The sequence below is a fragment of the Candoia aspera genome, chromosome 7 (assembly GCF_035149785.1).
Source record: "Candoia aspera isolate rCanAsp1 chromosome 7, rCanAsp1.hap2, whole genome shotgun sequence".
NCBI lineage: Eukaryota > Metazoa > Chordata > Lepidosauria > Squamata > Boidae > Candoia > Candoia aspera.
In genome coordinates this window covers 48,210,101-48,235,325 of record NC_086159.1, presented here as the reverse complement: position 1 = coordinate 48,235,325, position 25,225 = coordinate 48,210,101, and the positions used below count along the sequence as shown (strand labels likewise).

Below are 25,225 nucleotides of genomic sequence, written 5' to 3'. Positions count from 1 at the left end.
TTAATCACTTGTTGACAGATCAGGATGTTCCTCAGCAAGACTTTTGAGGAGACTGGGCAAATATTCTTACTGAGTGGCAGCCGTTACTGCATATAATGCTGTAACTCATGAAAGATTAACACCAAGGTTTATGATAATTGTCTGTTTGGAAAATTATTTATTTATTTATTTATCACATTTCTTCACCACTCATCTTGACAAACGACTCTGGGTGGTGAAGAAATGTGATAAATAAATAAATAATCCTCCATAAGAGTTATTATCCCAAAAATATTACATGTTTTTTGATTTTCCATCAATATAATGGACTACACATTCATGTATCTTTTTACATATTAATCCATAGCCTTCATTAACATAAAATGGTAATCTTTATTTTATTGCCAACTTATTATTTTATTGACCACATGATAACTGATAGCTAAAGTGCTAAAGTGCTGTTTGGGCACTCAAGGAGCCATCAATGTTTAATCAATGGTCCAGAAACTGAAATGGTTAACAGATCATGATAAATTTGGTGATTCTCTCCATGTATACAAACTGTTTGTTGGACTTCTATTATTAGTGAAAGAAGTCTGTCTCCTGCTGATGCTCTCAGTATCTTCTTTATTCAATCTTTGTTTCATTTTTCGACAACACAAGAAACTCTGCATGAAATCTTGTAGGAGGTGCCCACTGAAGAACATGTAGATCCATGGATTGCAACAACTGTTCAAGCAGGCCAAAAGGGCGGTCACTGTAACTGCAACATCCTCTGAATCTGTTGAGAAAAAGTAGAGTGTTGTTTAACAAAGACCTACAATTTAGTATGTCAATATTTCTTTAAAAGCGTTATCTAACAAAAAAATGTATTAGGTTTTCTAAGAATATAATTTTGCATTACATTTTCAAAGGAATCAGGCATTTGTACTTCATCCAACATACTCCTTCAATAGAATTGCCTTAATAACCTCAATATGTCCATGTTAGGCTTCTGGCTGCAATTCAAGGGACTGGTTATGAACTGTAAAACCTTCATGGTATCAGGTTTGGATACTTGAGGAACTGCCTCTCTGAAGTGTTTCTACCTGCCCCATCAGATCTGGCAGGAAGGGCGTGTTCTGGGTCCTGCTGATTCAAGACTGTCATCTGGAGGGACCAGGAAGCATGGCTTCTTTGTTGTAGCATTTTTCCTTTGAACCACCATTCCACCCAAGATTAGACTGGGCCCAACCCTGCTAGCCCTCCATAAAAGTTCTCCTCCCAAGAATAAGGTTTGGGAGGCAGTTGAACGTGTGAGATGTGTGAGTTTTCTGCCATTTGGTTGCCATTCTTTGCTTTTCTGTTTTTATGTGCTTTTATAATTTGTGCTATTTGATATTATACTGATGTTTTTATCCTGTTAGCTGCCCAGAGTTACTTTGTTAGATTGGCAGTCATATAAATCCAATAAACAAAAAACAAACAAAATGACTAAGCTATGGGACTACTGGGCCATACTGAATGTCAAAACAGATTCACAGATGCTGTATTTGTCTAACCTACCTAATAGTTCCTTTCACTATTCTTTCATTTTAGTTAGGGTTAGGGGCAGGTTACTTTGATCTGTTATTATGACTCTCTTGGCAAAAGTTCTAGAACTGCCATTTATTGTATCTCTTTGTGGCTTGTTTATAGATGATGTGCTTTATATTTATAATGCAGACACAGATCACCTTTAAACAAATTTACAGAAGGTATCATGCCTCCTATGAAGATGACCAACATGACTTCCAAAAATATTATGCTGTTGAGAAGAAGGAATCAGCCATGATTTCCATCTCTCATGCAACATGGATGGTCTCCAGGGTACTGCCCTATGGCTAATGTTAAAGATTCAGCTGTGAAGCTTTCTCAAAGGAGAGGAACATCCTGTCCTCTGCATTGTCACATGGTTCACCCTGACAGAACTTCAGTTAGCAATTCTTTAGTTTACTTTACAGAAGACAATTCACATTAATGTAGAACATAAGACTGTGCCAAATTTTATAAAATAAGAAAGATTCTCCATTCTTCAGTTAAAAATGTGCAAGTTAGCTAGCGATGGCCAGCTTAAATTCAAGATGAACTAGCTAAAGCAGACATGATACTAAATAGCAATACAAACATAAAACAATGCTTGCCCATAATCTTGAAATCAAGGAAAGAATTGAAATTATTCTAGAATAATTCAGCTAAATCCTATCCTGCATTTGTTGTTGTTTATTCGTTTAGTCGCTTCCGACACTTCGTGACTTCATGGACCAGCCCACGCCAGAGCTTCCTGTCGATCGTCAGCACCCCCAGCTCCCCCAGGGACGAATCCATCACCTCTAGAATATCATCCATCCATCTTGCCCTTGGTCGGCCCCTCTTCCTTTTGCCCTCCACTCTCCCTAGCATCAGCATCTTCTCCAGGGTGTCCTGTCTTCTCATTATGTGGCCAAAGTATTTCAGTTTTGCCTTTACTATCATTCCCTCAAGTGAGCAGTCTGGCTTTATTTCCTGGAGGATGGACTGGTTTGATCTTGCAGTCCAAGGCACTCTCAGAATTTTCCTCCAACACCACAGTTCCAAAGCATCGATCTTCCTTCTCTCAGCCTTCCTTATGGTCCAGCTCTCGCAGCCATATGTTACTACAGGGAACACCATTGCTTTAACTATGCGGGCCTTTGTTGTCAGTGTGATGTCTCTGCTCTTAACTATTTTATCGAGATTTGTCATTGCTCTTCTCCCAAGGATTAAGCATCTTCTGATTTCCTGACTGCAGTCAGCATCTGCAGTAATCTTCGCACCTAGAAATACAAAGTCTTTCACTGCTTCTACATTTTCTCCCTCTATTTGCCAGTTATCAATCAAGCTGGTTGCCATAATCTTGGTTTTTTTGAGGTTTAGCTGCAAGCCAGCTTTTGCACTTTCTTCTTTCACCTTCATCATAAGGCTCCTCAGTTCCTCTTCACTTTCAGCCATCAAAGGGGTATCATCTGCATATCTGAGATTGTTAATGTTTCTTCCAGAGATTTTAACTCCAGCCTTGGATTGCTCAAGCCCAGCTTGTCGCATGATGTGTTCTGCATACAAGTTGAATAGGTAGGGTGAGAGTATACAGCCCTGCGGTACTCCTTTCCCAATCTTAAACCAGTCCATTGTTCCGTGGTCTGTTCTTACTGTTGCTACTTGGTCGTTATACAGATTCTTCAGGAGGCAGACAAGATGACTTGGTATCCCCATACCACTAAGAACTTGCCACAATTTGTTATGGTCCACACAGTCAAAGGCTTTAGAATAGTCAATCAAACAGAAATGGATGTTTTTCTGAAACTCCCTGGCTTTTTCCATTATCCAGCAGATATTGGCAATTTGGTCCATAGTTCCTCTGCCTTTTATAAACCCAGTTTGTACATCTGGCAATTCTCGCTCCATGAATTGCTGAAGTCTACCTTGCAGGATCTTGAGCATTACCTTATTGGCATGTGAAATGAGTTCCACTGTTCAAGAGTTTGAACATTCTTTAGTGTTTCCCTTTTTTGGTATGGGGATATAAGTTGATTTTTTCCAATCTGATGGCCATTCTTGTGTTTTCCAAATTTGCTGGCATATAGCATGCATTACCTTGACAGCATCATCTTGCAAGATTTTGAACAGTTCAGCTGGGATGCCGTCGTCTCCTGCTGCCTTGTTATTAGCAATGCTTCTTAAGGCCCACTCAACCTCACTCTTCAGGATGTCTGGCTCTAGCTCACTGACCACACCATCAAAGCTATCCCCAATATTGTTATCCTTCCTATACAGGTCTTCTGTATATTCTTGCCACCTTTTCTTGATCTCTTCTTCTTCTGTTAGGTCCTTGCCATCTTTGTTTTTGATCATACCCATTTTTGCCTGGAATTTACCTCCGATGGTTCTAATTTTCTGGAAGAGGTCTCTTGTCCTTCCTATTCTATTGTCTTCTTCCACTTCTGCGCATTGCTTGTTTAAAAATAATTCCTTATCTCTTCTGGCTAACCTCTGGAATTATGCATTTAATTGGGCATATCTCCCCCTATCACTGTTGCCTTTTGCTTTCCTTCTTTCTTGGGCTACTTCTAGTGTCTCAGCAGACAGCCATTTTGTCTTCTTGGTTTTCTCTTTCTTTGGGATGTATTTTGTTGCCGCCTCCTGAACAACGTTGCAAACTTCTGTCCATAGTTCTTCTGGGGCCCTATCTACTAAATCTAGTCCCTTAAATCTATTCTTCACCTCCACTGCATATTCCTTAGGAATATTAGTGAGCTGATATCTAGCTGATGTGTGGGTCTTCCCTAATCTCTTTAGTCTGATACTAAATTGCGCAATAAGAAGTTCATGATCTGAACTACAGTCAGCTCCAGGTCTTGTTTTTACTGACTGTATAGATGTCCACCACCTTTGGCTGCAAAAGATGTAGTCAATCTGATTTCGGTGTTGTCCATCTGGTGAAGTCCATGTATAAAGCTGTCTCTTAGGTTGTTGGAAGAGAGTGTTTGTTATGCAGAGTGAGTTGTCTTGGCAAAATTCTATCAGCCTATGTCCTGCTTCGTTTTGTTCTTCCAGGCCATACTTACCTGTAATTCCAGGTGTCGTTTGACTGCCCACCTTAGCATTCCAGTCTCCCGTGATGAAGATAACATCTCTTTTAGGCATGTTGTCCAGTAGGTGCTGCAGATCCTCATAGAACTGCTCTACTTCAGCTTCTTCAGCATCTGTGGTTGGGGCGTATATTTGGATCACTGTGATCCACAGTGTAAGATGGCTTGCCCTGAATTCGAATTGAGATCATTCTATCGTTTTTTGGATTGTATCCAAGCACTGCTTTAGCCACTTGACTATTAATTATGAAGGCTACTCCATTTCTTCTGTGGTCCTCTTGTCCACAGTAGTGGATCTGGTGGTCATTTGATGTGAAGTGGCCCATTCCAGTCCATTTCAGTTCACTGACGCCCAAAATGTCTATCTTTAATGTTGAGATCTCACCAATAACCACATCCAATTTGCCCTGGCTCATAGATCTGACATTCCAGGTTCCAATGGTGTGTTGATCCTTAGAACATTGGATTCGCCGTTCACCACCAGCACTGTTGGCCACTAGCCGTCCTTTCGGCTTTGAGCTAGCTGCGTCATCACGTCTGGGGCTAGTTGAACTCATCCTCTGTTCCTCTCCAGTAGCATTTTGACCATCTTCCAACCTGGGGGTCTCATCTTCCGATGGTATACCGACATATCTCTGGTTGTACTGATCCGTTTAGTTTTCACGGCAAGAATACTGGGGTGGGTTGCCATTACCTTCCCCAGGGATCGCATTTAGTCTGACCTCTCTGTCATGACCTTCCCGACTTGGGTGGTCCTTCACAGTTTCACGGTTTCATGGCATCACTGAGGTGCTCAAGCTCCAGCACCACGGCAAGGTAACGATCCTTTGCAAAATCATTTACAAGAGAACTCTGAAAGTTCTGTCCTTTTACTCTGATACTGATTTTTAACTTGGGAATGTTTGGGTTCCTTGAGCCCCAAGCTCTTTATTTCTAACTGAACCGCACTAAATGTAAGAGTTGGAGGTTGGGGTACATAGCCATTTAGTCGAGATTATAAATCAAATGACCACCAAGCTGAGATGTTAAATGAGCCTTTTTAGATTTATGTGACTTTCAGGACTTTCGAAGAAAGTCTCAAAATATACCACGTAAAAAGTTATGTTTAGTAAGTCTCCTGAAACTCAACAGGGTAAGACTGCATGTTGTTTCCATTCACTGAAATAAAAGTTTATATGTTTGAGAAGCATGACAAAAAACTACACACTCAGGAGGATAGCATTCTGCTACCAAAAAATTGGTATTAGTGCCCTTAGCCTTGGCATGTAGGGCTTATCCACACTGCAAGCTTGCCCTGTTGTCAGGCAGGGCCACCAACCAACAGATGATGCCATTTTCTACTCACTCCAAGCCCCAGAAAATGTGAACACCAACCATATTTTGTTGCTCCATGTTTTCTGGCTTAAGCATTGCTGTCCAGCTTGCCTGATGCCCTTTACATTTCCTAGGCAAACACCTGCAGCTTGAGTAGCTATTGAGCACAGGAAGAGGAACATCCCCTCATCTGAGTAGATGTTTGCTCCCCAGCGAGTCTCTGATCCATCGTGGTGTTCCAATGATGTGCTGAAAATTGATGGTTTGCCTGATGTGCTGAAAATTAATAGTTCAAAACCCGGGTTTTTAAATTACTATTTTTCTTTCTCTGAGATACTCACTTTTTTGTTGGGCATTTAAAAGAAAAGCCTACCAGTGAACGAGTGAAATGCTGGAGTGTTTTTCTTCTTTTCTTTTCTACCCAGCTCCCAAATAACCCAGCTGAATAAGTACTGCATGATAACTTTTGGCAGTAATCTTCATTTGGACTATCTGAGAGCTGGGGTGAGATCCTTCTAACCTCAAGAGATAGGAAAACTGGTGAAACAGTACATCAGTTAGCTGGTTCAAAAAAGCAGCAAATAGGTAGCTCAGGAAATAAAAAATAGTAATATACACATGCATATACAGTATAAACTTTTCTGCCAGGTTTCAAATCAGTGACATTCTTAATGTCAGGCAAATGTTTCTGAAGGAGTCCTGTAACAATAGCTGCAACAGACATTGTACCAAACTGGGAAAATGAAAGAAAGGGACTTTTATTTTAAAGCTAGTTCTACCTGTATATATGTACATTTTGATGCTTTAACTTTGTATATATGGATTTAATTTAATTTGCATATTTTTGTGAGCTCTATACATATACAAGTATATATGTCCTGAAAGACATGTCCAGAGAAAAGAAGCCAGCTGCAATTGCTTTCCTGGCACAGAAAGCTGGGAAGGCAAAACAGCAGGAAAATTGTCCAAGGGGTTGGGGGTGGAGGAGGGATGATACCTGGCTGCTGCCAAAGTGTCCCAGTTTGGACAGAATTTTCTTGAACTGGATTAGAGCCCAGCTGGCATCAGCACAGGTCAGGAGCAACTAAGGGCACAGTGCAGCTATGTCATAAGTGCCTTGCAAGAGCCCAAGCTAATTGCTGGGCAACCACCCAGGGTCATTGTTGAGATGGGCAGTGGAAAAATGGGATAGATAAATAAATAAATAATGGCTTTTGTCTGGAAGTCATATTCCAGGGAGCTAGGTATAAGGCAGAGACCCCAACCGATCAGGCCACAGCACCTACCCAGCCAGGGGGCATGGTCGTCCCAGACAGAACGCATCTGTATGGAGAAGAAAGGGGCCCAACACACGATATAAGCCGAGACGATCACGAAGGTCATCTTGACGGTGCGGACCTTGGCGCGGGAGATGGTCGTGACGCTGCTGACATAAGGCGTGAAGAGCAGCCCCTTGCGCAGGGCGCCCTTGCGTGGAGGAGCCCTCTCTCGCTTCTGCCGCCGCATCTTGTCCCGGACGTTGCTCCAGATGTGGTAACAGATGAAGCCGTAGCACGTGGCCAGGATGAGGACCGGCGCCACGAAGATGCTGCCCGTGATCCAGGTGATGTAGGCGCGAGCCCCCCACGGCTTGATGAAGTGCGCCCAGCAGTCGTAGACCTGCGAGCCGCTCTCCACCTCGCTGAGCGAGAAGATGAAGTACTGCGGCACGCTGAGCAAGAAGCTGAGCGCCCAAGCGGCGGCGATCATGTAGCGCGAGCGCTTGCTCGGCTCCTGCAGCGTCTTGAGCGGGTGGCACACGGCAATGTAGCGGTCGGCCGTCATCATCACCAGCATGTAAGCCGAGGCGAACATGCCGAAAACCTGCAGGTGTTTCACCACGCGGCAGAGTCCGTCGGGCCCGTGGAAGCGGTGTGTGACTTCCCAGCAGAGCTGCGGCAAGATTTGGAAGAAAGCTACCGCCAGGTCGGCCAGGCTCAGGTGCCGGATGAAAAGGTGCATGCGGGATGCCTTTTTGCGCGGCGTGTGGTGCAGCGTCAGCAGTACGAAAAAGTTGCCCAGCACGGCTAAGACGAAGGTCAGAGCCAGCACCATGATCTCCAGCTTGGCCAGCTCTTCGTCCCGCCCGTAGCGGTCGCTGCTTCCGTTGGCTTTGCTCCCTGACCACGGCGCCTCCACGCTGCCGCCGGAGCCGTCTGCCTTCGTAAGCCGGCCCTCGCTCCAGTTCCACGCGGGCGTCGTCCAAGCGGAGCCGCCGGGACGGTCGCTGAATTGCATGGCGCTCCTTCGCTTTTGAGTTCTCTCCGTGCGCTTTCCCGCCTGAACTTTTCAGGTGTGAGAGTCCTTCTCGCGCCTGGCGGAAATCGATGCGCCCCTTTTCCTTGCTGAGCTACAGCGCTGCTGCTCTTGGGTCCCGGTTGCTGACCAGGGAAAGGTAGCCGGAGGAATAGGAAAGATCAGAGTGAGTCTTTCTTTAGTTCCCTTCCCGGCTTTCTACGCCTGGAATTAACCAGAGCAAGCCCTCCACGGCTCTCCTCCTTTCCTCTCTCCCCTACATCCCGCGCGCTCCCGGCTTCGCTCCTGCGCCTAAGCTGCGCCCCGGCGCTCTTCTGCTTTTCGGCTCTTCGATTCGTTTTTCCTCCAAGCTCCTTTGGCATGAGCCCTCCCCTTGCTCTCCCTAGTGGCTCCCACCTCGGCCGGGACTTTCCACATTCCAGCCCCCTTCTGGCTCTCTCAAACAAGCTCTTCCCACTGTGCCCTCGGGGCTCTTCACCAACAGATTTACACTCTAGTCCAGCGTTTCTCAACCTTGGCAACTTGAAGAGGTGTGGACTTCAGCTCCCAGAATTCTGTATCCACACTTCTTCAAGTTGCCAAGGTTGAGAAACACTGCTGTAGCCAACGCAGTTCACGTGTCCCTGAGTGCTTGCACTGATTTGCCTGGATGCCTGCGTCTAATAAAACCCACTGATTGGTAGGTTTGGCCCACAAAAAATGAACAAAGGAACACAGGGAATTGTCCCATTGATAGTTCCTTGCTCCATCCTGCTCACTATTGAATCCAATTGCTGATGATCCAGCCCAGTCAATACTGTCAACATGGCAACACCCATTTCAGGTGCCCCTTTCCTGTCTACCTGGAGATTCCACAGCCTGAGCCTGGAACCTTCTCTGTGCAAGGCTCTGCCTTCTCCAAAAAAGTGTGACAAAAGGCAATGTGCTTATCAACTATGTCTCATAACTGATGTGCAAGTTAATACAGTACTTGAGATGCTGGTAACAAGGGGTCATCACAAGCAAATTTAGCATCTCAGCTACACCCCTCAAGTAGTTAAAAAAAATCCCTAGAGGTGACACCTGATCATGCTGAGCCCAGTGGAGTTTGCGTTGCTCATAACATTGCTCTTTCTTCTAAAACAATGTACGAGATTCTCATTGTCATGTTCACTGTTTCAATGTGCACTGTACATCGTAATGTTTCACATGCCATGGTGCTGACACACGTTTCTGTTGGGGGGAAGCTGCTGTGAAACCTTGTACCAAGCTCTGTATCTAGGTTCATTTCAATGGAATGTGTTTGGGTTATGGGCTCTGCTCAAGGACGTTTCCCGCGGACCAGCAGAGGCTGTTAGGAGCACCTGGGATTGTAAGCCTGGGAAGATCGTACGGGGGGAGGGATCTTGTTTGTACCGAGGGTTTTTTAGTTTGCATTTGGCGTGCTTTTCCCATTCTCAGCTTTCTTTGTGATCCTGCATACTATTCTTTAATAAATCAGATATCTTTATGAACCTGTTCATGAGTCTGATGGTGTTTTAGGATAGGCAATCATTACATAAAGCTGAGAATCTCCAAAGTTGTACCGTTAGCTCCTGCCAAGATTAGTTTCTTGTGAGGGAAAACAGTTAACAATGGCCAAAGCCAAACTCACGACCGGGAGACTCGAGGAGCCGACTAGCTTGATGCCCGAGTCAACTGTTAGGAGTGAAGAACGGAGCCTCACCCAGAACCTTCAACCTCACGGCAGCATTCAAGTTCCAGCCTGGAGGGAGAGGGATCTGAAGAGGGGAGAGCACCAAAGCAACCAGCACCCAGCGCATCACCCGCAGAGTTGATCACCTGGGATGAAATGGGAGAACCCCAGCCAGGGACATCTCAGGCATCCTGGAAGGAGGTATCTCAAACCCCTGAAAGGCTAAGAGTGGTAGAGGCCAAATTAGAATCTATGGAGTACATGCTAAAAGCCCTGTCTCTGTCATGGGGGGGACAGCTGAGGCGCGAAGGAGATTCCAGCTCCACGCAATCATCCTCCATCTCCTCACCCGGACCAACAGTGGAGCGGGGCCGGAGACGAAGCCGGGATGAATCTCCACCCCGCAGAGCCCGTCCATCAGTGTCCCCACCCCAAGACAGGAGAAATACTGTAACCGGGGGCCCAACCACTCAAACAACAGGAGCGGGGGTGAAAGACTTTTCTGTCAAGTTTGACGGGGATCCAACTAGGTTGTCTTTCTTCTTCACTAATGCAAAAAATTATATGAAACAGTTTGGACCCTGTTTCCCTTCCGAAGAGGCTAAAATAGCTGCCATTGCCACCAAGCTGAAGAGGCAAGCGGCTGATTGGTATGTTCAATTAAGTGAGGCTAGTGCCCCTGATCTTGAGGGTTTTGAGGAATTTATGTGGGCATTAAAGCTGCACTTTGAAGATCCGCTAGCCAAAGCAAGGGCTAAAAGGGCACTGAAGGATCTTAGCCAGGGCCAACTGTCTGTAGCTGATTATGCCCTGGAGTTTAAGGCTCTAGCTGGGAAAATTACCGACTGGTCCCAGTCTACCTTAATAGAACGATTTAAAGAGGGACTCAACAGGGACGTCCTGCGGTGGGCGTTGTGTAGAGACGACCCAGAGACATTGTACGAATGGATCTGTCTGGCCAGCAAGGCTGAGCATGCCCAGCATACCTACATGCAAACCAAGTGACCTGAAAGGCAACCAGCCACCATGAGGGGACCCCAAAGTGCCACAACAGCTGCCCGGCCAGGCTACAGAGCCTGGGAAGAGGAGAGAGATCGGCGCTATATGAAGGGTCAGTGTCTCTGATGCAGAAAGGAAGGACACCGAGCAGCTGATTGCCCAAAAGTCAAGGCTGGAGACCGGGCGGGCAAACTGCCGGCCAAATTGGCACCCTCATCATGGCGGATGATGGCAGCCAAGGGGGCGGCCGATGCTGAAGAAGTACCCTACTTCTCAGGAGAGGTTGAAGATGACTCTAAGGAACCGGCAGGAAACGCCAGCCACCTGTCTTGAAAAGCGCCTGCAGGCAGGTGGAAGAGGATGGGCACGAAGATGCTATGTGAGTGCTGACTGTCCAACTCTAGCAGTAAAAGTGAAATTGGTTCCCGCACAAAGACTACAGAGGTCTGGGCTTTAGTTGACTCTGGGTGTTCCAGGTGTCTGATTCACCCTGATCTGGTTGCTGCTCTGGACCTGCCTAGCTTTCCCCTCCAGCAGCCTTTGATCTTCACACAGTTGGATGGTTCAACGGCGGGGGGGGGGGCAGCAAACCATTTCACTGGAACTGTCGTGATGCAAATGGGCAGCCATGTGAATCACCATGAAATTTTTAGCGGCACCTGTTGGCAATCCCTTGGTAATTCTAGGGATTCCCTGGTTGACCTATCGAAACCCATATATAAACTGGGAACACAGAACTCTGACTTTTAAGGATGGGTTTTACCAAGCCCCTACAGCAGACAGAGCTTCACGTGTGGGGGTTGGAAGGGCTGCAATTGCCACGCTGCGCCTTAGCTTGACACATGTGGAAGGCTTGCCAAATCGATACCAAGGCTTTGCATACGTCTTTGGGGAAATGGAAGTGGATCAGCTACCCCCCCCCCCATCAAAAAACTGACTATGCAATAGAGTTGGTTCCCAACGCTCAATTGCCCAAGCCGAAAATTTATCCAATGACTCAGAAAGAGCTTGAGGCATTGCGTGACTTTATTGACAAAAACCTGTCAAGGGGGTTTATTGAACCTGCAAATTCCCCAGTTGGGGCCCCTGTGCTTTTCCAGGAAAAGAAGGATGGCACGCTTAGACTTTGTACGGACTATCGGGGGTTAAATTCCATCTCGGTCTGCAACAAATACCCTCTACCACTAATGAAAGACATGTTAGCCCATTTGTCAAAGGTCAAGATTTTCTCCAAGCTCGACCTTCGTGAAGCCTATTTTCGCATCCGCATACGAGCTGGAGATGAGTAGAAAACTGCTTTTAATTGCCCATTGGGTTCCTTTCAGTACAAAGTCCTTCCTTTTGGGTTAGCAGGGGCGCCCGGGGTCTTCATGCAGTTGATTAATGAAGTTTTACATGATCATTTGTTTGAAGGGGTCCTGGCTTATTTGGACGATGTTCTCATTTACACTGAAACCGAGGAGGAACACGAGCACCTCCTCAAACAGGTGTTAAGTAAGCTTAGAGATGCCAAACTCTATGCCAAGCTTTCCAAATGTGAATTTCACAAAACCCAACTTGACTATCTAGGCTATAGGGTATCTGACAAAGGCATTGAGATGGACCCTGAAAAAATTCAGGCGATTTTAAGTTGGGAATGCCCCCACACCCGGAGGCAACTACAGAGTTTCCTAGGGTTCAGTAATTATTATCAGCAGTTTATCCAGGGATTTGCTGAGATTGCTTTGCCCCTTACTGACTTACTATGTACCAAGGGTTTGGGAGAGACACGCAAGGTGAAAAATCCTTGGGCAGTGCTGAATTGGACACCTGAATGCCAGGCAGCATTCAAAACGTTAAAAACCCTTTTCATCGCTGAGCCTATTTTACAGCACCCTGATCCTGACCGCCCCTTTGTGGTCCAGGTTGATGCTTCTGACTTCTCAATTGGAGCTATATTGTTACAGAAAGATTCTGAAAATCATTTAAAACCCTGCGCTTATCTGTCCAGAAAATTTTCTGAAATGGAACGCTGGTGGCATGTTTGGGAAAAGGAGACTTTTGCTGTAAAAGCCGCTTTGGAAGCCTGGCATCACCTCCTGGAAGGCGCTAAATGCCCTTTCGAGGTTTGGACCGATCACAGGAATTTGGAAGCCCTCCGTACCCCCTGGTGTCTTAATCCTAAACAAATTCGCTGGGCTCAATTTTTCAGTCGCTTTGACTTCCAGTTAAAATTTATTCTGGGAAAGAAAAACTTTCTGGCCGATGCTTTGTCACGTTTGCCTCAGGACTCTGACCACGTGGCAGATATAGTTGGGACTGTTCTCACTGAACCACAACTGGGCTTGGTTGCTGTCACCCGGAGCCAGACCCATGCGCAGGCAACCCTGCCCCCAGCTTCGTCTGGGAAGCAGAAAATGCAAGTTCCTTGTCAATTACAAAAGGACTTTCTCCAGGCACTGAAATCTGACGCTTGCTAGCTAATAGAGACAATGTTTCCTTTGAAAACAGTCTGGCATGGTGGAACACCACCTTTATGTGCCTGAAACTTTGAGGGCTGATATCTTGCAGTGTTCCCATGATGACAAACTTGCTGGACACTTTGGTTTTGTCAAAACCTTGCACTTGGTTCGCCGTCAATTTTGGTGGCCAACCTTAAGGCGTGATGTAAAAGACTATGTTGCTTCCTGTCCTGTTTGTGCCATGTCAAAGCGGAAAGGGGGTAAGCCACAGGGCTTCTGCAGCCAGTTGCCAGCCCATCCCGTCCCTGGGAGGAGATTTCTATGGATTTTATTGTGGACCTGCTTCCCAGTCAGAAGAAAACTGTCATTTGGGTTGTAAAAGATTTTTTCTCCAAACAAGCCCATTTCATTCCATGTGTGTCCATCCCGTCGGCCCCGCAATTGGCCCGCCTCTTTCTCACCCACATCTACCGTCTCCACAGTAGCCCCTCCCGTTTGGTCAGTGACTGCGGGACACAGTTCACTTCCCAGTTTTGGAAATCATTTTTAAAATTGATTGGCACCAAACAGGCGTTGTCCACATCATCGCATCCTGAGACTGACGGATCTATGGAGCTTTTGAACTCTACCCTTGAACAATTCCTAAGGGCATACATAAATTACCATCAGGACAACTGGGTTGACTTGTTGCCCTTTGCTGAGGTCGCTTACAACAATGCTGTTCATCAGAGCACTGGGCATACCCCTTTTCGTGTGGTTTCTGGTCATGATTTTGTTCCCATCCCTGAGCTGCCACAAACCCCTCCCCAGTCTTGTTCTGCCTCTGACTGGGCTGCTCAGCTGGCCGATTCCTGGCCAGTGATTCAGCAGGCTTTGGCTGATGCCCAGTCTGCTTACAAATTCCAAGCTGATAAACACCGTTCTCTGCAACACAATTTCAAAATTGGGGATCAGGTTTATCTCTCTACCAAATTCATAAAGTCCCCACAGCCATCGAAAAAGCTTGCTCCCAAATTCATTGGTCCTTTGCCTATTGTTGGCATTGTCAATCCAGTTACTGTTAAGTTGGATTTGCCTCACAATTTGAAACGTTTGCACCCTGTTTTCCATTGCAGCCTGCTCAAGCCTGTCCACCACTCTTCCCAATGGCACCCCCAACCTCCTCCTCCTGCTCCATCATGATTGACAGGCAACAACACTTTGAAGTCAAAGAGGTCGTTGATTCTCGCAAGCTTCGGGGCTCCCTCCAGTACCTGATTTGCTGGAAACACTTTCCTCATCCAGAATGGGTGCCTGCTCGCCACGTTAATGCTCCTGATTTAGTTAACTGTTTTCCTTAGTTTACCCTTTGAAGCCTGCCGCTTAGACTTTTCTTTCTTTTGGGGGGGGGGGGCGGTATGTCATGTTCACTGTTTCAATGTGCACTGTACATCGTAACGTTTCACATGCCATGGCGCTGATGCGCATTTCTGTTTGGGAGGGAGCTGCTGTGAAACCTTGTGCCAGGCTCTGTATCTATGTTCATTTCAATGGAATGTATTTGGGTTATGGGCTCTGCTCAAGGACTTTTCCCGCGGACCATCAGAAGCCGTTAGGAGCACCTGGGATTGTAAGCTTGGGAAGATTCTATGGGGGGAGGGATCTCATTCATACCAAGGGTTTTTAGTTTGCATTTGGCGTGCTTTTCCCATTCTCAGCTTTCTTTGTGATCCTGCATACTATTCTTTAATAAGTCAGATATCTTTATGAACCTGTTCATGAGTCTGATGGTGTTTTAGGATAGGCAATCATTACACTCATCTCCTTCGGTCTTCTACAAACTATGTACAGTACAATCTTTTCACAAAATAAAAACTGGATGGCAACAAAAACAAACTCTGCTCTCCAACAGTCATGATATTCTATGATTGAAATATATTTAAAAGCAAAACTGCAGATGTTCAGCATACATCTTTTTAAAATCAGGCAGGTGGAGGGCGGGGTCTCTCTGACGCAGCATTTCTCAACCTTGGCAACTTTATGATAGGTGGACCAACTCCCAGAATTCTGGGAACTGAAGTCCACCTATCTTAAAGTTGCCAAGGTTGAGAAATGCTGCTCTGACATACCAAAATGTACAAGCAGCTGAAGAACATGGGAAAAGAGTGGGATGTGAAGAAGATCAAGAGTTGTGCTAATATAAAGTCCCCTCCCAGCTCTATAAAACCATCCAAACTAATTAGCAGCATCACTTTCATTGAGTATGTGTGTGGTAACTCCTCTGTATACTAATTTCTTCACTAACCAGATCGACTGTTTTTTTCCCCCCTAAAGTAGAGAGCGATCTTACTGAATTTCTGCTTCACTTGTTTTCACACTGAAAATGTCCCATGAGGAAGATCCTAGGAAGTTAACAATTCCATGTTGTGTTTTAGGAGGAGATATTTGCCTTGCAGGTATTAATTGTTCAATTTAGGAGAGAAAACTTTTTATTTGATTTGAATAAGTGTTTATTAAGAGACAATATCTATTTAATTAAAAAGAAATTGCTGGAAAAATTGCCTTGAAAAACTGTAATGACAGAAAGTGATCCTAATCACAACTGCATGTTTACCTATCAAAATAATGTAGTTATTATCTGCATCCTTTAATGTAGGAAGTAACAGGGTCGTCCAAAATGTGTTCCTGGCCTCAGATAAAAAAGGTGCAGTCCAACAAGAATCTCAGATGCTGTTATTTATTTAATGAAATGAATGTTCTATATATTTCAAATGTGTTGCTTTTCATGAGGCAGCATCCATACAATACAATATACTGCCTTAATCGTGCTATCCAAACTTTTAAAAATCATTAAAATGAATCATAACTGAGCTCATTACCAAAATTAACAATGGAAACAGATCTTCTCACAAAAAGAATTCAATTTCATTTAGATGCATGAGACATATAAGATATAAATATTGTATCTAGAATATTTCCTGTGCCAAATTCATATCATTTTTGTATTAAGAAGTTAAAATCATCAAAGGAACAAATTATTATAATAATTAACTCTCTGTGGGCATGGTAGTTTCAGCTTCCCTAGTCCAGGGTTCCCCAGCAGTCAGTATCAACCTGCCACTAGGGTCAATGGGACTATCCATTATAGCTATTGTTATTATTCATAGTACTGTTAGTTAAAGTAGTATTTATTAAATTATTTTCATATAATAAATTTGTGGGGGTCAATGAACAATCTGAAACTTCATGAAGGGGCCGATGAGCTGAAGAGTTTGGGGACCCTGCTCTGGCCCCTCAGCTGATGTGCATAAGTGACACAGAGTAGTAGCCTATAGTGTTAGATAACTGAAATTCTGAAATTCGTGGATTTCAGAAAGTCACATGTTTTGTTTGGCTATATAAATATGCTAAATTAATAAGTTAATAAAATAAACATTGTGCTGTCAATGGCAGAGGACACTTAGAATGTGCATAATATTTAATATTTCCAATAGCAATAACAGATAGCAAGACTTATTAAAGCATTGCCAGATGCTAGACAAAACCAGATTAGGTAGTCTGATGATGCAATTCGATATAAGGCAATATCATACTTTCTTTCATTCTTCTGCAGCTTTATCAGTCATCCATTCAATCTTAGTCAAGGCAAGCAAATGATCTCAATGAATATGAAAGAGATCATTTAGAATTTCCATTCCATTTAAGAACTCTTCCTTTTGCCTGTATGCATTATTGGACCACTGAGTTTATGGAACTTCCCTGAATATGGATGCTATAACCAGAACGAGGGAAAAGAAGTATCATACAGCAAATAAATTAACAAACATCACTTCATTTTTTAAGACTTAGTCAATTTAATGACAAAATAATGTTTTATTTCTAATCTTTTAAGGAAAATAACCATACACATAAGTCAGTGATAACATTTATGAGCTTCTCCATCTCAATAATTATTTCTGACAGATCTTTGAACAGGAATACTAAACTATCCATAAGTGGAAAAGTAATTTGCATTTATTCTTAAAAAACAAAGATTCATTTCATCAAAGAGGCCATTCTTCTTATGAAGTTTTTTTCTGTATTGTCAAATGTCTCATTTCACTTGACTTTCTTTTGCATGACACCTTTTCAGATACTTAGATTCTCATAAAATTAGTTTCCATTCTCCTGATCATCTTCCTTTCTCTTCTCTATTTCATTTCTTTGAATCTGTCTTAAAAAGTAATGCCCAGAACTGGATATAGAACTTGGGGTAGAATCTGACCAATACAAAATATAGAAGAATGATTATGTGAGGATCACAATGTTTAAAACCTAAACCAAATTACTTCCAACACAAGCCGCAAAGGATATGTGAAGTTCTTTATTAGGCTAAGCATCATTCTCCATCAAAGCCATGAATAATTCCCCTTTGCTCAGATCCCTTCTTCAAATGCTCAGTTCTCTGCCTCCCTGCCCCCCACCCCGCCTGCTCTAATTTCTCCTTTGTAATTCAATTTCATTTTGGGTTTTTGTGCTGCTCCCCCCGGAGGTTCTGATTGCTGTCTAATCACTCTTCTTCTGCCTTGCAGGTCCCCACGTCCCCCCCAACCTCCTATTGTTCTTCATTCCTTACATTCCTTTCCTATCAATTCCGTGTAAGTTTGGAGCATCCAGATGCAATTGACCATTGCCTCTGGATTTTCCATCCTTAGAGACTTGCAAACCACATTTCTATTAATGAAGTCTAAAACTGCATTTTTTTGTTTGTGTGGCTTGTTTTACTACTGATTCATATTCTGCTTGTGATCAACTACCATTTCAAAATCTTGTTAATATGTAATTTTAACCCAGTCATCCCCCATCTTTTTATAGTGCATTTATTTTTTTCTAAGTGAAAAACTTTTATTTTTATTAATTTTTATTCTATTATTTGTACCGCATTTCCCTAATTGATCAAGATCCTTTTGAATCTTATTTCTATCTTCTAGTGTAATAAAATTTTAGAAGACAGAGAGTTAGACTATTGCCAGCTTTCTATCACTTACAAATACCATAAGCATTTCCTCTTCTTCTTCATCCAAGTTATTCACAAAATAATTCATTCATTAAAGAATACAGGGCCCAGAACTGAATCCTGTAATATTGCGTTTGAAATCTTGCTCCATTTTGATAATGAAAACTTGATGTGCACTTTGATTATGACTTCCAAGCCAGGTGTGAATCCACTTAACAGACATACCATCCAGCCCATATTTTAGCTTTCTGACAGATCATTGAGTATTTTGTCAAACGCTTTTTCTAAAGTCAAAATGTCTATGGCATCCCTACAATCTGCTCAGGAAATTATCCTCTCAGAAATGAAATGAAATGCTAAGGTCCAACTTCCCCATTTGAAGTAAGAGGCCAGAATTCAGGCTGTCTCTGTAGTAGTCCCAATACTATGAAATACACTGCAATTTGGACCCCTCATTCTTAGCTTATAAAACTACTCAAAACTTTCCTTTTTAAACAGGCTTTTGATAACATTATACAGTATATGTAGGAGAAATGAAGGTCTCACCACCTTATTTTTCTTTTAATTGTTCAAGGATTGTTGATATATATTGGTAGATTTCTTATGTTGGTATTATTCTGTAGACAGCCCAGAGTCATTACGTTGGAGCAGTATAGGTTTTTTTCTAGTAAATGAATAAGTCTCCCATCACAATTGGAAAGCATAAGGTTGGGCAAGGCAGCTGTGTCTGTTTATGTTTGCTCTAGCAAAGCAAAGTGACTTCATTAAAATGCTATTTAGAATTTCAGAACCCTATTATTTTCTCAGCAAATATGTGACTTTAGATTTCACTTGGTTTCAGTTTGTTTTTCAACATTTTCACTAACATTCAGTGCCAAAAGATGCTGGGATTTTCTTGATGTTTGTGTTCAGCAGCTTACTATATGGCTCAGAGTATTTTCTTCATGATACTGCAAATCATTTCACAGTAATTTGTGATGGCTTGAGATTTTTTTGACATGAATGGTTTACAATGTACTTGTATTAAAAACAGTGAGATGCGAACTGGTCACTGCTATGGTGCCTTACCTGGAGTCATGGAAGAGCAGAGCTTATAGTGTGCTGCCACAGCAAGAGATAAGGCAGTGGTAGCTGTAGCTGCTCTTTACCCATCCTCTGCCTAATGGAACGTTGCTGCCTTAGCTAATACTGTAGTAAAAATATGAATAGAATTGCTCAGTTGAGATTGTTTCCACATTTGAGGCTTCATCACTGCTCCATTGCCTACTGACAGAATTATCCTGCCTGAGGCTGATGGTCTCCAGCAGGGCTCGCGGTCATGACCATCTATAATTAGTGAGGGATCAAAGCAGGAGGTCTTGCAAGCAGAGCAGTCAAGTCAGCAAAACAATAAACTGAGATCAAGAAACAGGAATTCGGGGAGAGAGGGTTGAAGAACAGTCTAAAATTCCAAGTGCAAGGAACCCAAAATAATTGAATAAAATATACAGTATGACTAAAGTTAACTCATTTCGCTGAGGTTTGGTGAGATGTAATCATCAGAGTTTGTTCTATCTTTCTTCCATTCTAGCTTGTTCAAATTTCTTCAAGAAGTTTGATTCAATTTTTCTCAAAGCTGAAGATGGAGGCTACACTGTGACTGGTGTTCAACATACATACGTCTTCTCCGTTGCAGACTTGGGAGCATTCCAATGTTTTCCTCGCCTCAACAGGGCTGCTGGAAATGTCTTCAGCTGTTGTCAGATCAGATAACCCATTCCTCCTGAGCTTCTTTATTCTCTGAATGGGAGTGATCAGGCTGATTCATATCAGGAAGGATGAAAATGGTCCTACAGTTTAGCAATCTGTAGCATTTTAAAATCTAGCAATTCCTTTTCATATGGCCAAGACCCCTGCAATTTTGACTAAAAGTTCCACGCATGACGTTTTTAATCTCCTTTCTTTTCTTCCCATTGAACCGCATAATATTGATAAACAGCTATTAATACTCTCCTAAGTAGCCTCTACTAATTACTTCTTAATATTATTTCCTGCTCCTGGAAAAGGTGACATCTATTTTGAGTATCTGCAGTTAATTTTTATTTGTTAGTAGCAATATTTTAAATACTAGTAACAGAGGTAGTACTAGTTGTAAGAACAACATAAAGAGAAAATTAAAGGAAAAAGTTTTCTACCATGTGAAAAGACCAAACGTTAAAAGTTTAGTATTAAATTATCAACAAGTAAATACTGTACAATATTTATATAATTACAATTTAATATATTACAATTTAGATTTTTTTTAATCCATTCAGTAGTGTCCGATTCTTGGAGACTGCCTGGACAAGTCCCTGCCGTTTTCTTGGCAAGGTTTTTCAGAAGTGGTTTGCCATTGCCTCCTTCCTAGGGCTGAGAGAGAGTGACCGGCCCAAGGTCACCCAGCTGGCTTTCTGCCTAAGGCAGGACTAGAACTCAGTCTCCTGGTTTGTAGCCCAGTGCCTTATCCATTACACCAAACTAGTTCTCTTAGAATTAATAACTAATATAAATCAATAAATATACTTCATATAATTATAATTTAAAGCAAACGTTTCATCTTAGACTTTAGTGAGTAGAAATACACTTCCATATATATTTTATGGGGCTTCATGTATGTGTAGGTAGATTACCTGACAGAGTTGTCAGGATGGGTATCTGTAGAAACATTGATCAAGCAGGTCATAGCATGCTGTTTTCACACATGCAAACAGGCCAGCCTGTGGCTTGACAGATAAGGCCTTTCTGGATGATTCACCTACCCCTGTCTCCTACCCCTTGCATCTCAAGGCTGGCTGCCATTTTGCTTTCCCACAGCTGAAAACCTGAGGCCTAAATCCAGGGAGAGAATTTTGGAGTTCTTTAAACAAATTTCCTAGATCTGGAGTTACAGGTGATGATTTTGCACGCGCACACATACATACACACACACACACAGAGAATAGTTTTCATAAGGATAACTGAGGGTAGGGTGAGGATAGCAGTGAGAGAATCATAAATGACACTTCAGATGAAATTTATAGAGTAATGTTATAATTACTCTATAGATACATAAAACAAAACAATAATGAGAATTAAGGGAGACCACATTCAAAGGCAATATACCGACTATTCATCTAAAGTCCCATACAAAATCACCTGGAACAAATAAAAGAGTCACTGGGAGTCGGGTGGTAGAGAAATTTAATACGTCATCATCATCATCATCATCATCATCCAAGTAAGAAACTTAAATGAAAAACACCACTTCCAAAAAACTGTTGGTAACTCCTCCTTTATCTTTTTCATTTAACACAATTTTGCACTTTCAGCCTGCCTTTTAATGACATGTTTTCTAAACTCTGTTATTCAAAGAACTGTCCTCTGATAGTTTTAACTACTGGTCTGAGTTCATGTCAAGTTTTCCATTTTTCCTTGAGAACTTACTGCCTATTCAAGCTTTGAAAACGGTGCAGCTGTTAATATCACCAAAAATGGCAGTGGTGTTTTATGCTAATGCATCTTTGCAATACTGCCAAGAATGTTTGCTGGAAGAAAAAAGCAAACTGTCAGGTAAATCAGATGGTTGCACTGACTTGAACGACTAGCGACAGATTAATGGCATAGCTAACATATTTTCTGTAGTCAGTAAACAGAACAGGCATCCTTTCTATTGCCAAGTTTGCAGCACCCAACAGCTTTCCTGTCCATCGTCTGATAGGTTTCATTTTGTTATCTCATACTACATTTGCTACAATCTTGTTTCCCTCTCCATTTGATTTACAATGCAGCAATATGTAGTATGTGCATACTTGTAGTGGTACATCATTGGCAATTATATGCATACAAGATGCTCTCATTCAGACATCAATAGATTGGCCAATATATTTTTAAAAAGTGGACCTTTAATTAAGTTGAACAAAGTTTTGCAGGTAATCCTCTTTCCTAGACAAATTTAAAACTGGGATATATGATTCTAAAAGTTGCTTGTTATTTATTTATTTATTTATTTTTGTGCTTCCATAAACCTGGGGTTCCTTGAACTTGCTTATGTCTCCCTTTTCTTTCCATGATAATAGTAATTGTGTGCTTTCTCATGAAAGCTGCAGTTTCTTATTTCTTCAAGGAACATGAAAGCCCCACTGGTGGAGGAGTATTTTGAATGAAAGGGTATGATCCTCCCTTTCTGCTTTCTCCCTTTTATCACGGAAGAGCTTTCAAAGCTGTAAATAATCTAAGTTGACCAATGATTCTATGCCGCCAGGAAAAAAAAATACTGGCCATGTTCTTTCAAGCATTAATTCACACAGATATTCATGCTTCAAAAATTGTTCAGAAAAAGATTTAGACTTTCACTAGCATCTCTATTACTATTTAATAAATCTGTTCTGAAGCTTTCACATGACCCTTAAAGAAGGTATATCTTCTTTAAGGAATCAACTAATTAAAATTAATATGACTCTTAAAAGCAGCAGCATCTTTTTTTCAGACTGGAAAACATCAGGCTGTTTTTAAAAAAATAGCAGATAAGTGCTCTTCTTGCACTTACACAATGGCCAAAGCACTTCTGAACAATTCCCAAAGCATGTACAACATTAGAATTTACCATGGCCAAATATAGTGGTTATGCAGATAGACTTTTCCTTGACTGCCAATGATTTCTGAACACTGAGATCAGGATATTTTTCTCTCAGATAAACTGTGCTTGGTCACATATGTTCTTGAGAGAACCTAATGTTATTGCTCACATCAAACTGTGATACAGCTCCTTGTATGGCTGTATGCTACACAAATGCTTGTGTCCTATTCCAACCATGCTCTGAACCTACATAAGACCTGGAAGGGTGACTCATTTATCACGAAGCTGCTTCAGATTATGAATATTACACAGATGATGGGGAGTGTGCCAGCTATGATCTGAGCACAATCACGTAGATAGTGCAAAAATGTAGTAAACTTAGAGTGTTGTAAGCCTCATTTCTTAGCTGCTATCCAGCTCCCTTTAAAAGTCCATAATGGAAAAAGTGGAAGGAAAGAGAAGAAGAGGATGATCAATAGCACGGTGCATTGACTCAATTATAACATCAATGGAAGCATCAATGAAAGACCTAAGAGACCAGGTTGAGGACATGTCGTCCTAGAGGAGGGCTATCTGTGCGGTCTCTAAGAGTCAACAGTGAGATCTTTTAATCAATCAGTCAATGTATTATATTATGTTACAAAGTGGTGTACTTTGATTTAATCTGGAATCATGTCAAGTAAGTTTAGTATCAAGTACAAGAATCAACATAATATTGACTGACCATGTTTGTTTTATATGGCTGTTTTTTCTGATCTTTGACATCACTGGCCTCAACTGAAAGAAAACGGCATTGCAAATTCATCATCATCATTACTATCATCATAATCATATAATTCTTCCTCAAACACCCCAGTTCAGAATACCCCTGTTAATCTATGTAGCTCTAAATGGTGTGGGGCTAAGCTAGCTGAGAAGTGCCACTCATATATCTATCTATGTAAGCTTTAAGGCAAGGACTACAAGAGAAAAGGCTTTGATGGTGTTGTCTCATTGGTGGATTGGCCTCTGCAGAGAGGTTTGCCTAAAGTCTGTACTATAATCCTTTCAACATCAGGCCAACACCGTCTCATTTTCCCAGACATTTCAATAAGCATTTTGGTGTATCTAGAACTTCACTCTAGTAGTGTTACTTTTTTACTCTGATTTTAATGCTATATTTATTATCATATTATTTTATCTTTTATATGTTTTAAATTAATTCGTAGATCATTCACGTAGCTGTGATACTTGGGTGGCTTAATAGTCGAATAAATAATATAAAATCTGTTTAAATCAAATATTTAAGTTTTCCTATAATCTTATTATTACTACTGAAGATTGACATGAGTGATATGTCATCAATATCATTTTATTCTAAAATATTTCATTTTCTCAGTGTAAGTTAATTGAAGGAATATATTATGCTTGAATACTATTATAGTTTTTATTCTTAGGAAGTTAAATAAAAGGTAGAATCTCTGAAAATTAACTAAATTTTATCAATAAGGGATTTTTCAGAAATGTGCATAATTTTCAGTGTAAATCTGCCCATTAATTTAGTCTGTATTGAAAATGTGTAATTGAAATCTGCATAACAACTAAGCGCTGTGCTATGTCATTAAACAGCATCAGTAGCAGCATCATGTAAGGTTGTATCCAATTGTATTATTTTAGCACAGAACTACAGTACTTCAGTGACATAAATGCCATTTTCAGCCTTTTTCAAGCATTAAATCCAGTGCTTTGATTCCATTTCCACTGCAAATATTTGCACAAGCCATTTCACAGTTGCAGCTCACTGACCTGTCATCTACTATGATGATGTTGCTTATGCTAGTTGCACCTATTGGTCTGCTTCTATAATTAATAGAAAAATGCTATGTTTTATAGATTTCTATCAGAGTTAGATTGGATAAAATCCACTGAATTCATTTACATCCAGATTTACTCTTGTACGAAGAAACAAGACAAGAAGAGTGGAGGCATATTTTTACTTATTCAACTTCATGAGTTGCTCCTAGTAGGTAAATGAATTCATTCCAATAGGTTATCCATAAATAAGATGCTGATTGGGATTATACATACTGCTAAGCTATGTTTGTCTTTAGCAACTGCTTCTTAAACAAACCATAATAGCTATATCACTAAGCCATTTACAGAATGCCTGGATGGCTTCACACACTGCACTTATCCAAAACAAACAAACTACACTGTTGTTGATCGCAGTATGTGAATCTTATTTGTGTAGAAATATAAAACTTACCGAAATATTCAATTTTTTAATCTATGTTATACAGTAAGTTGCAATCACATAAGGAACAAGACAAACGTAATGTTTGTCATTCACAGACAATCAGAGCAAAAATT

General features: G+C 41.8%; 1 protein-coding gene across 1 annotated transcript; it reads right to left on the bottom strand.

The window, feature by feature from the left end:
- Positions 1-290: 290 nt before the first annotated feature.
- AVPR1A (arginine vasopressin receptor 1A) lies at positions 291-8,430 on the bottom strand. Its single transcript, XM_063308635.1, has 2 exons — positions 7,205-8,430; positions 291-760 (listed from the first exon to the last, which is right to left on the bottom strand). Exons 1-2 carry the CDS (start codon positions 8,193-8,195, stop codon positions 504-506), a joined length of 1,248 nt encoding a protein of 415 aa, XP_063164705.1. The 5' UTR covers positions 8,196-8,430; the 3' UTR covers positions 291-503.
- Between the last annotated feature and the right edge of the window lie 16,795 nt (positions 8,431-25,225).

Coding starts and splice junctions, on each gene's coding strand:
- AVPR1A (XM_063308635.1), bottom strand. CDS start 8,195: ATGCAATTCAGCGACCGTCCCGGCGGCTCCGCTTGGACGACGCCCGCG. Junction 761..7,204: donor CGACCATGCCCCCTGGCTGG/GTAGGTGCTGTG, acceptor TTTTCTCAACAG/ATTCAGAGGATGTTGCAGTT.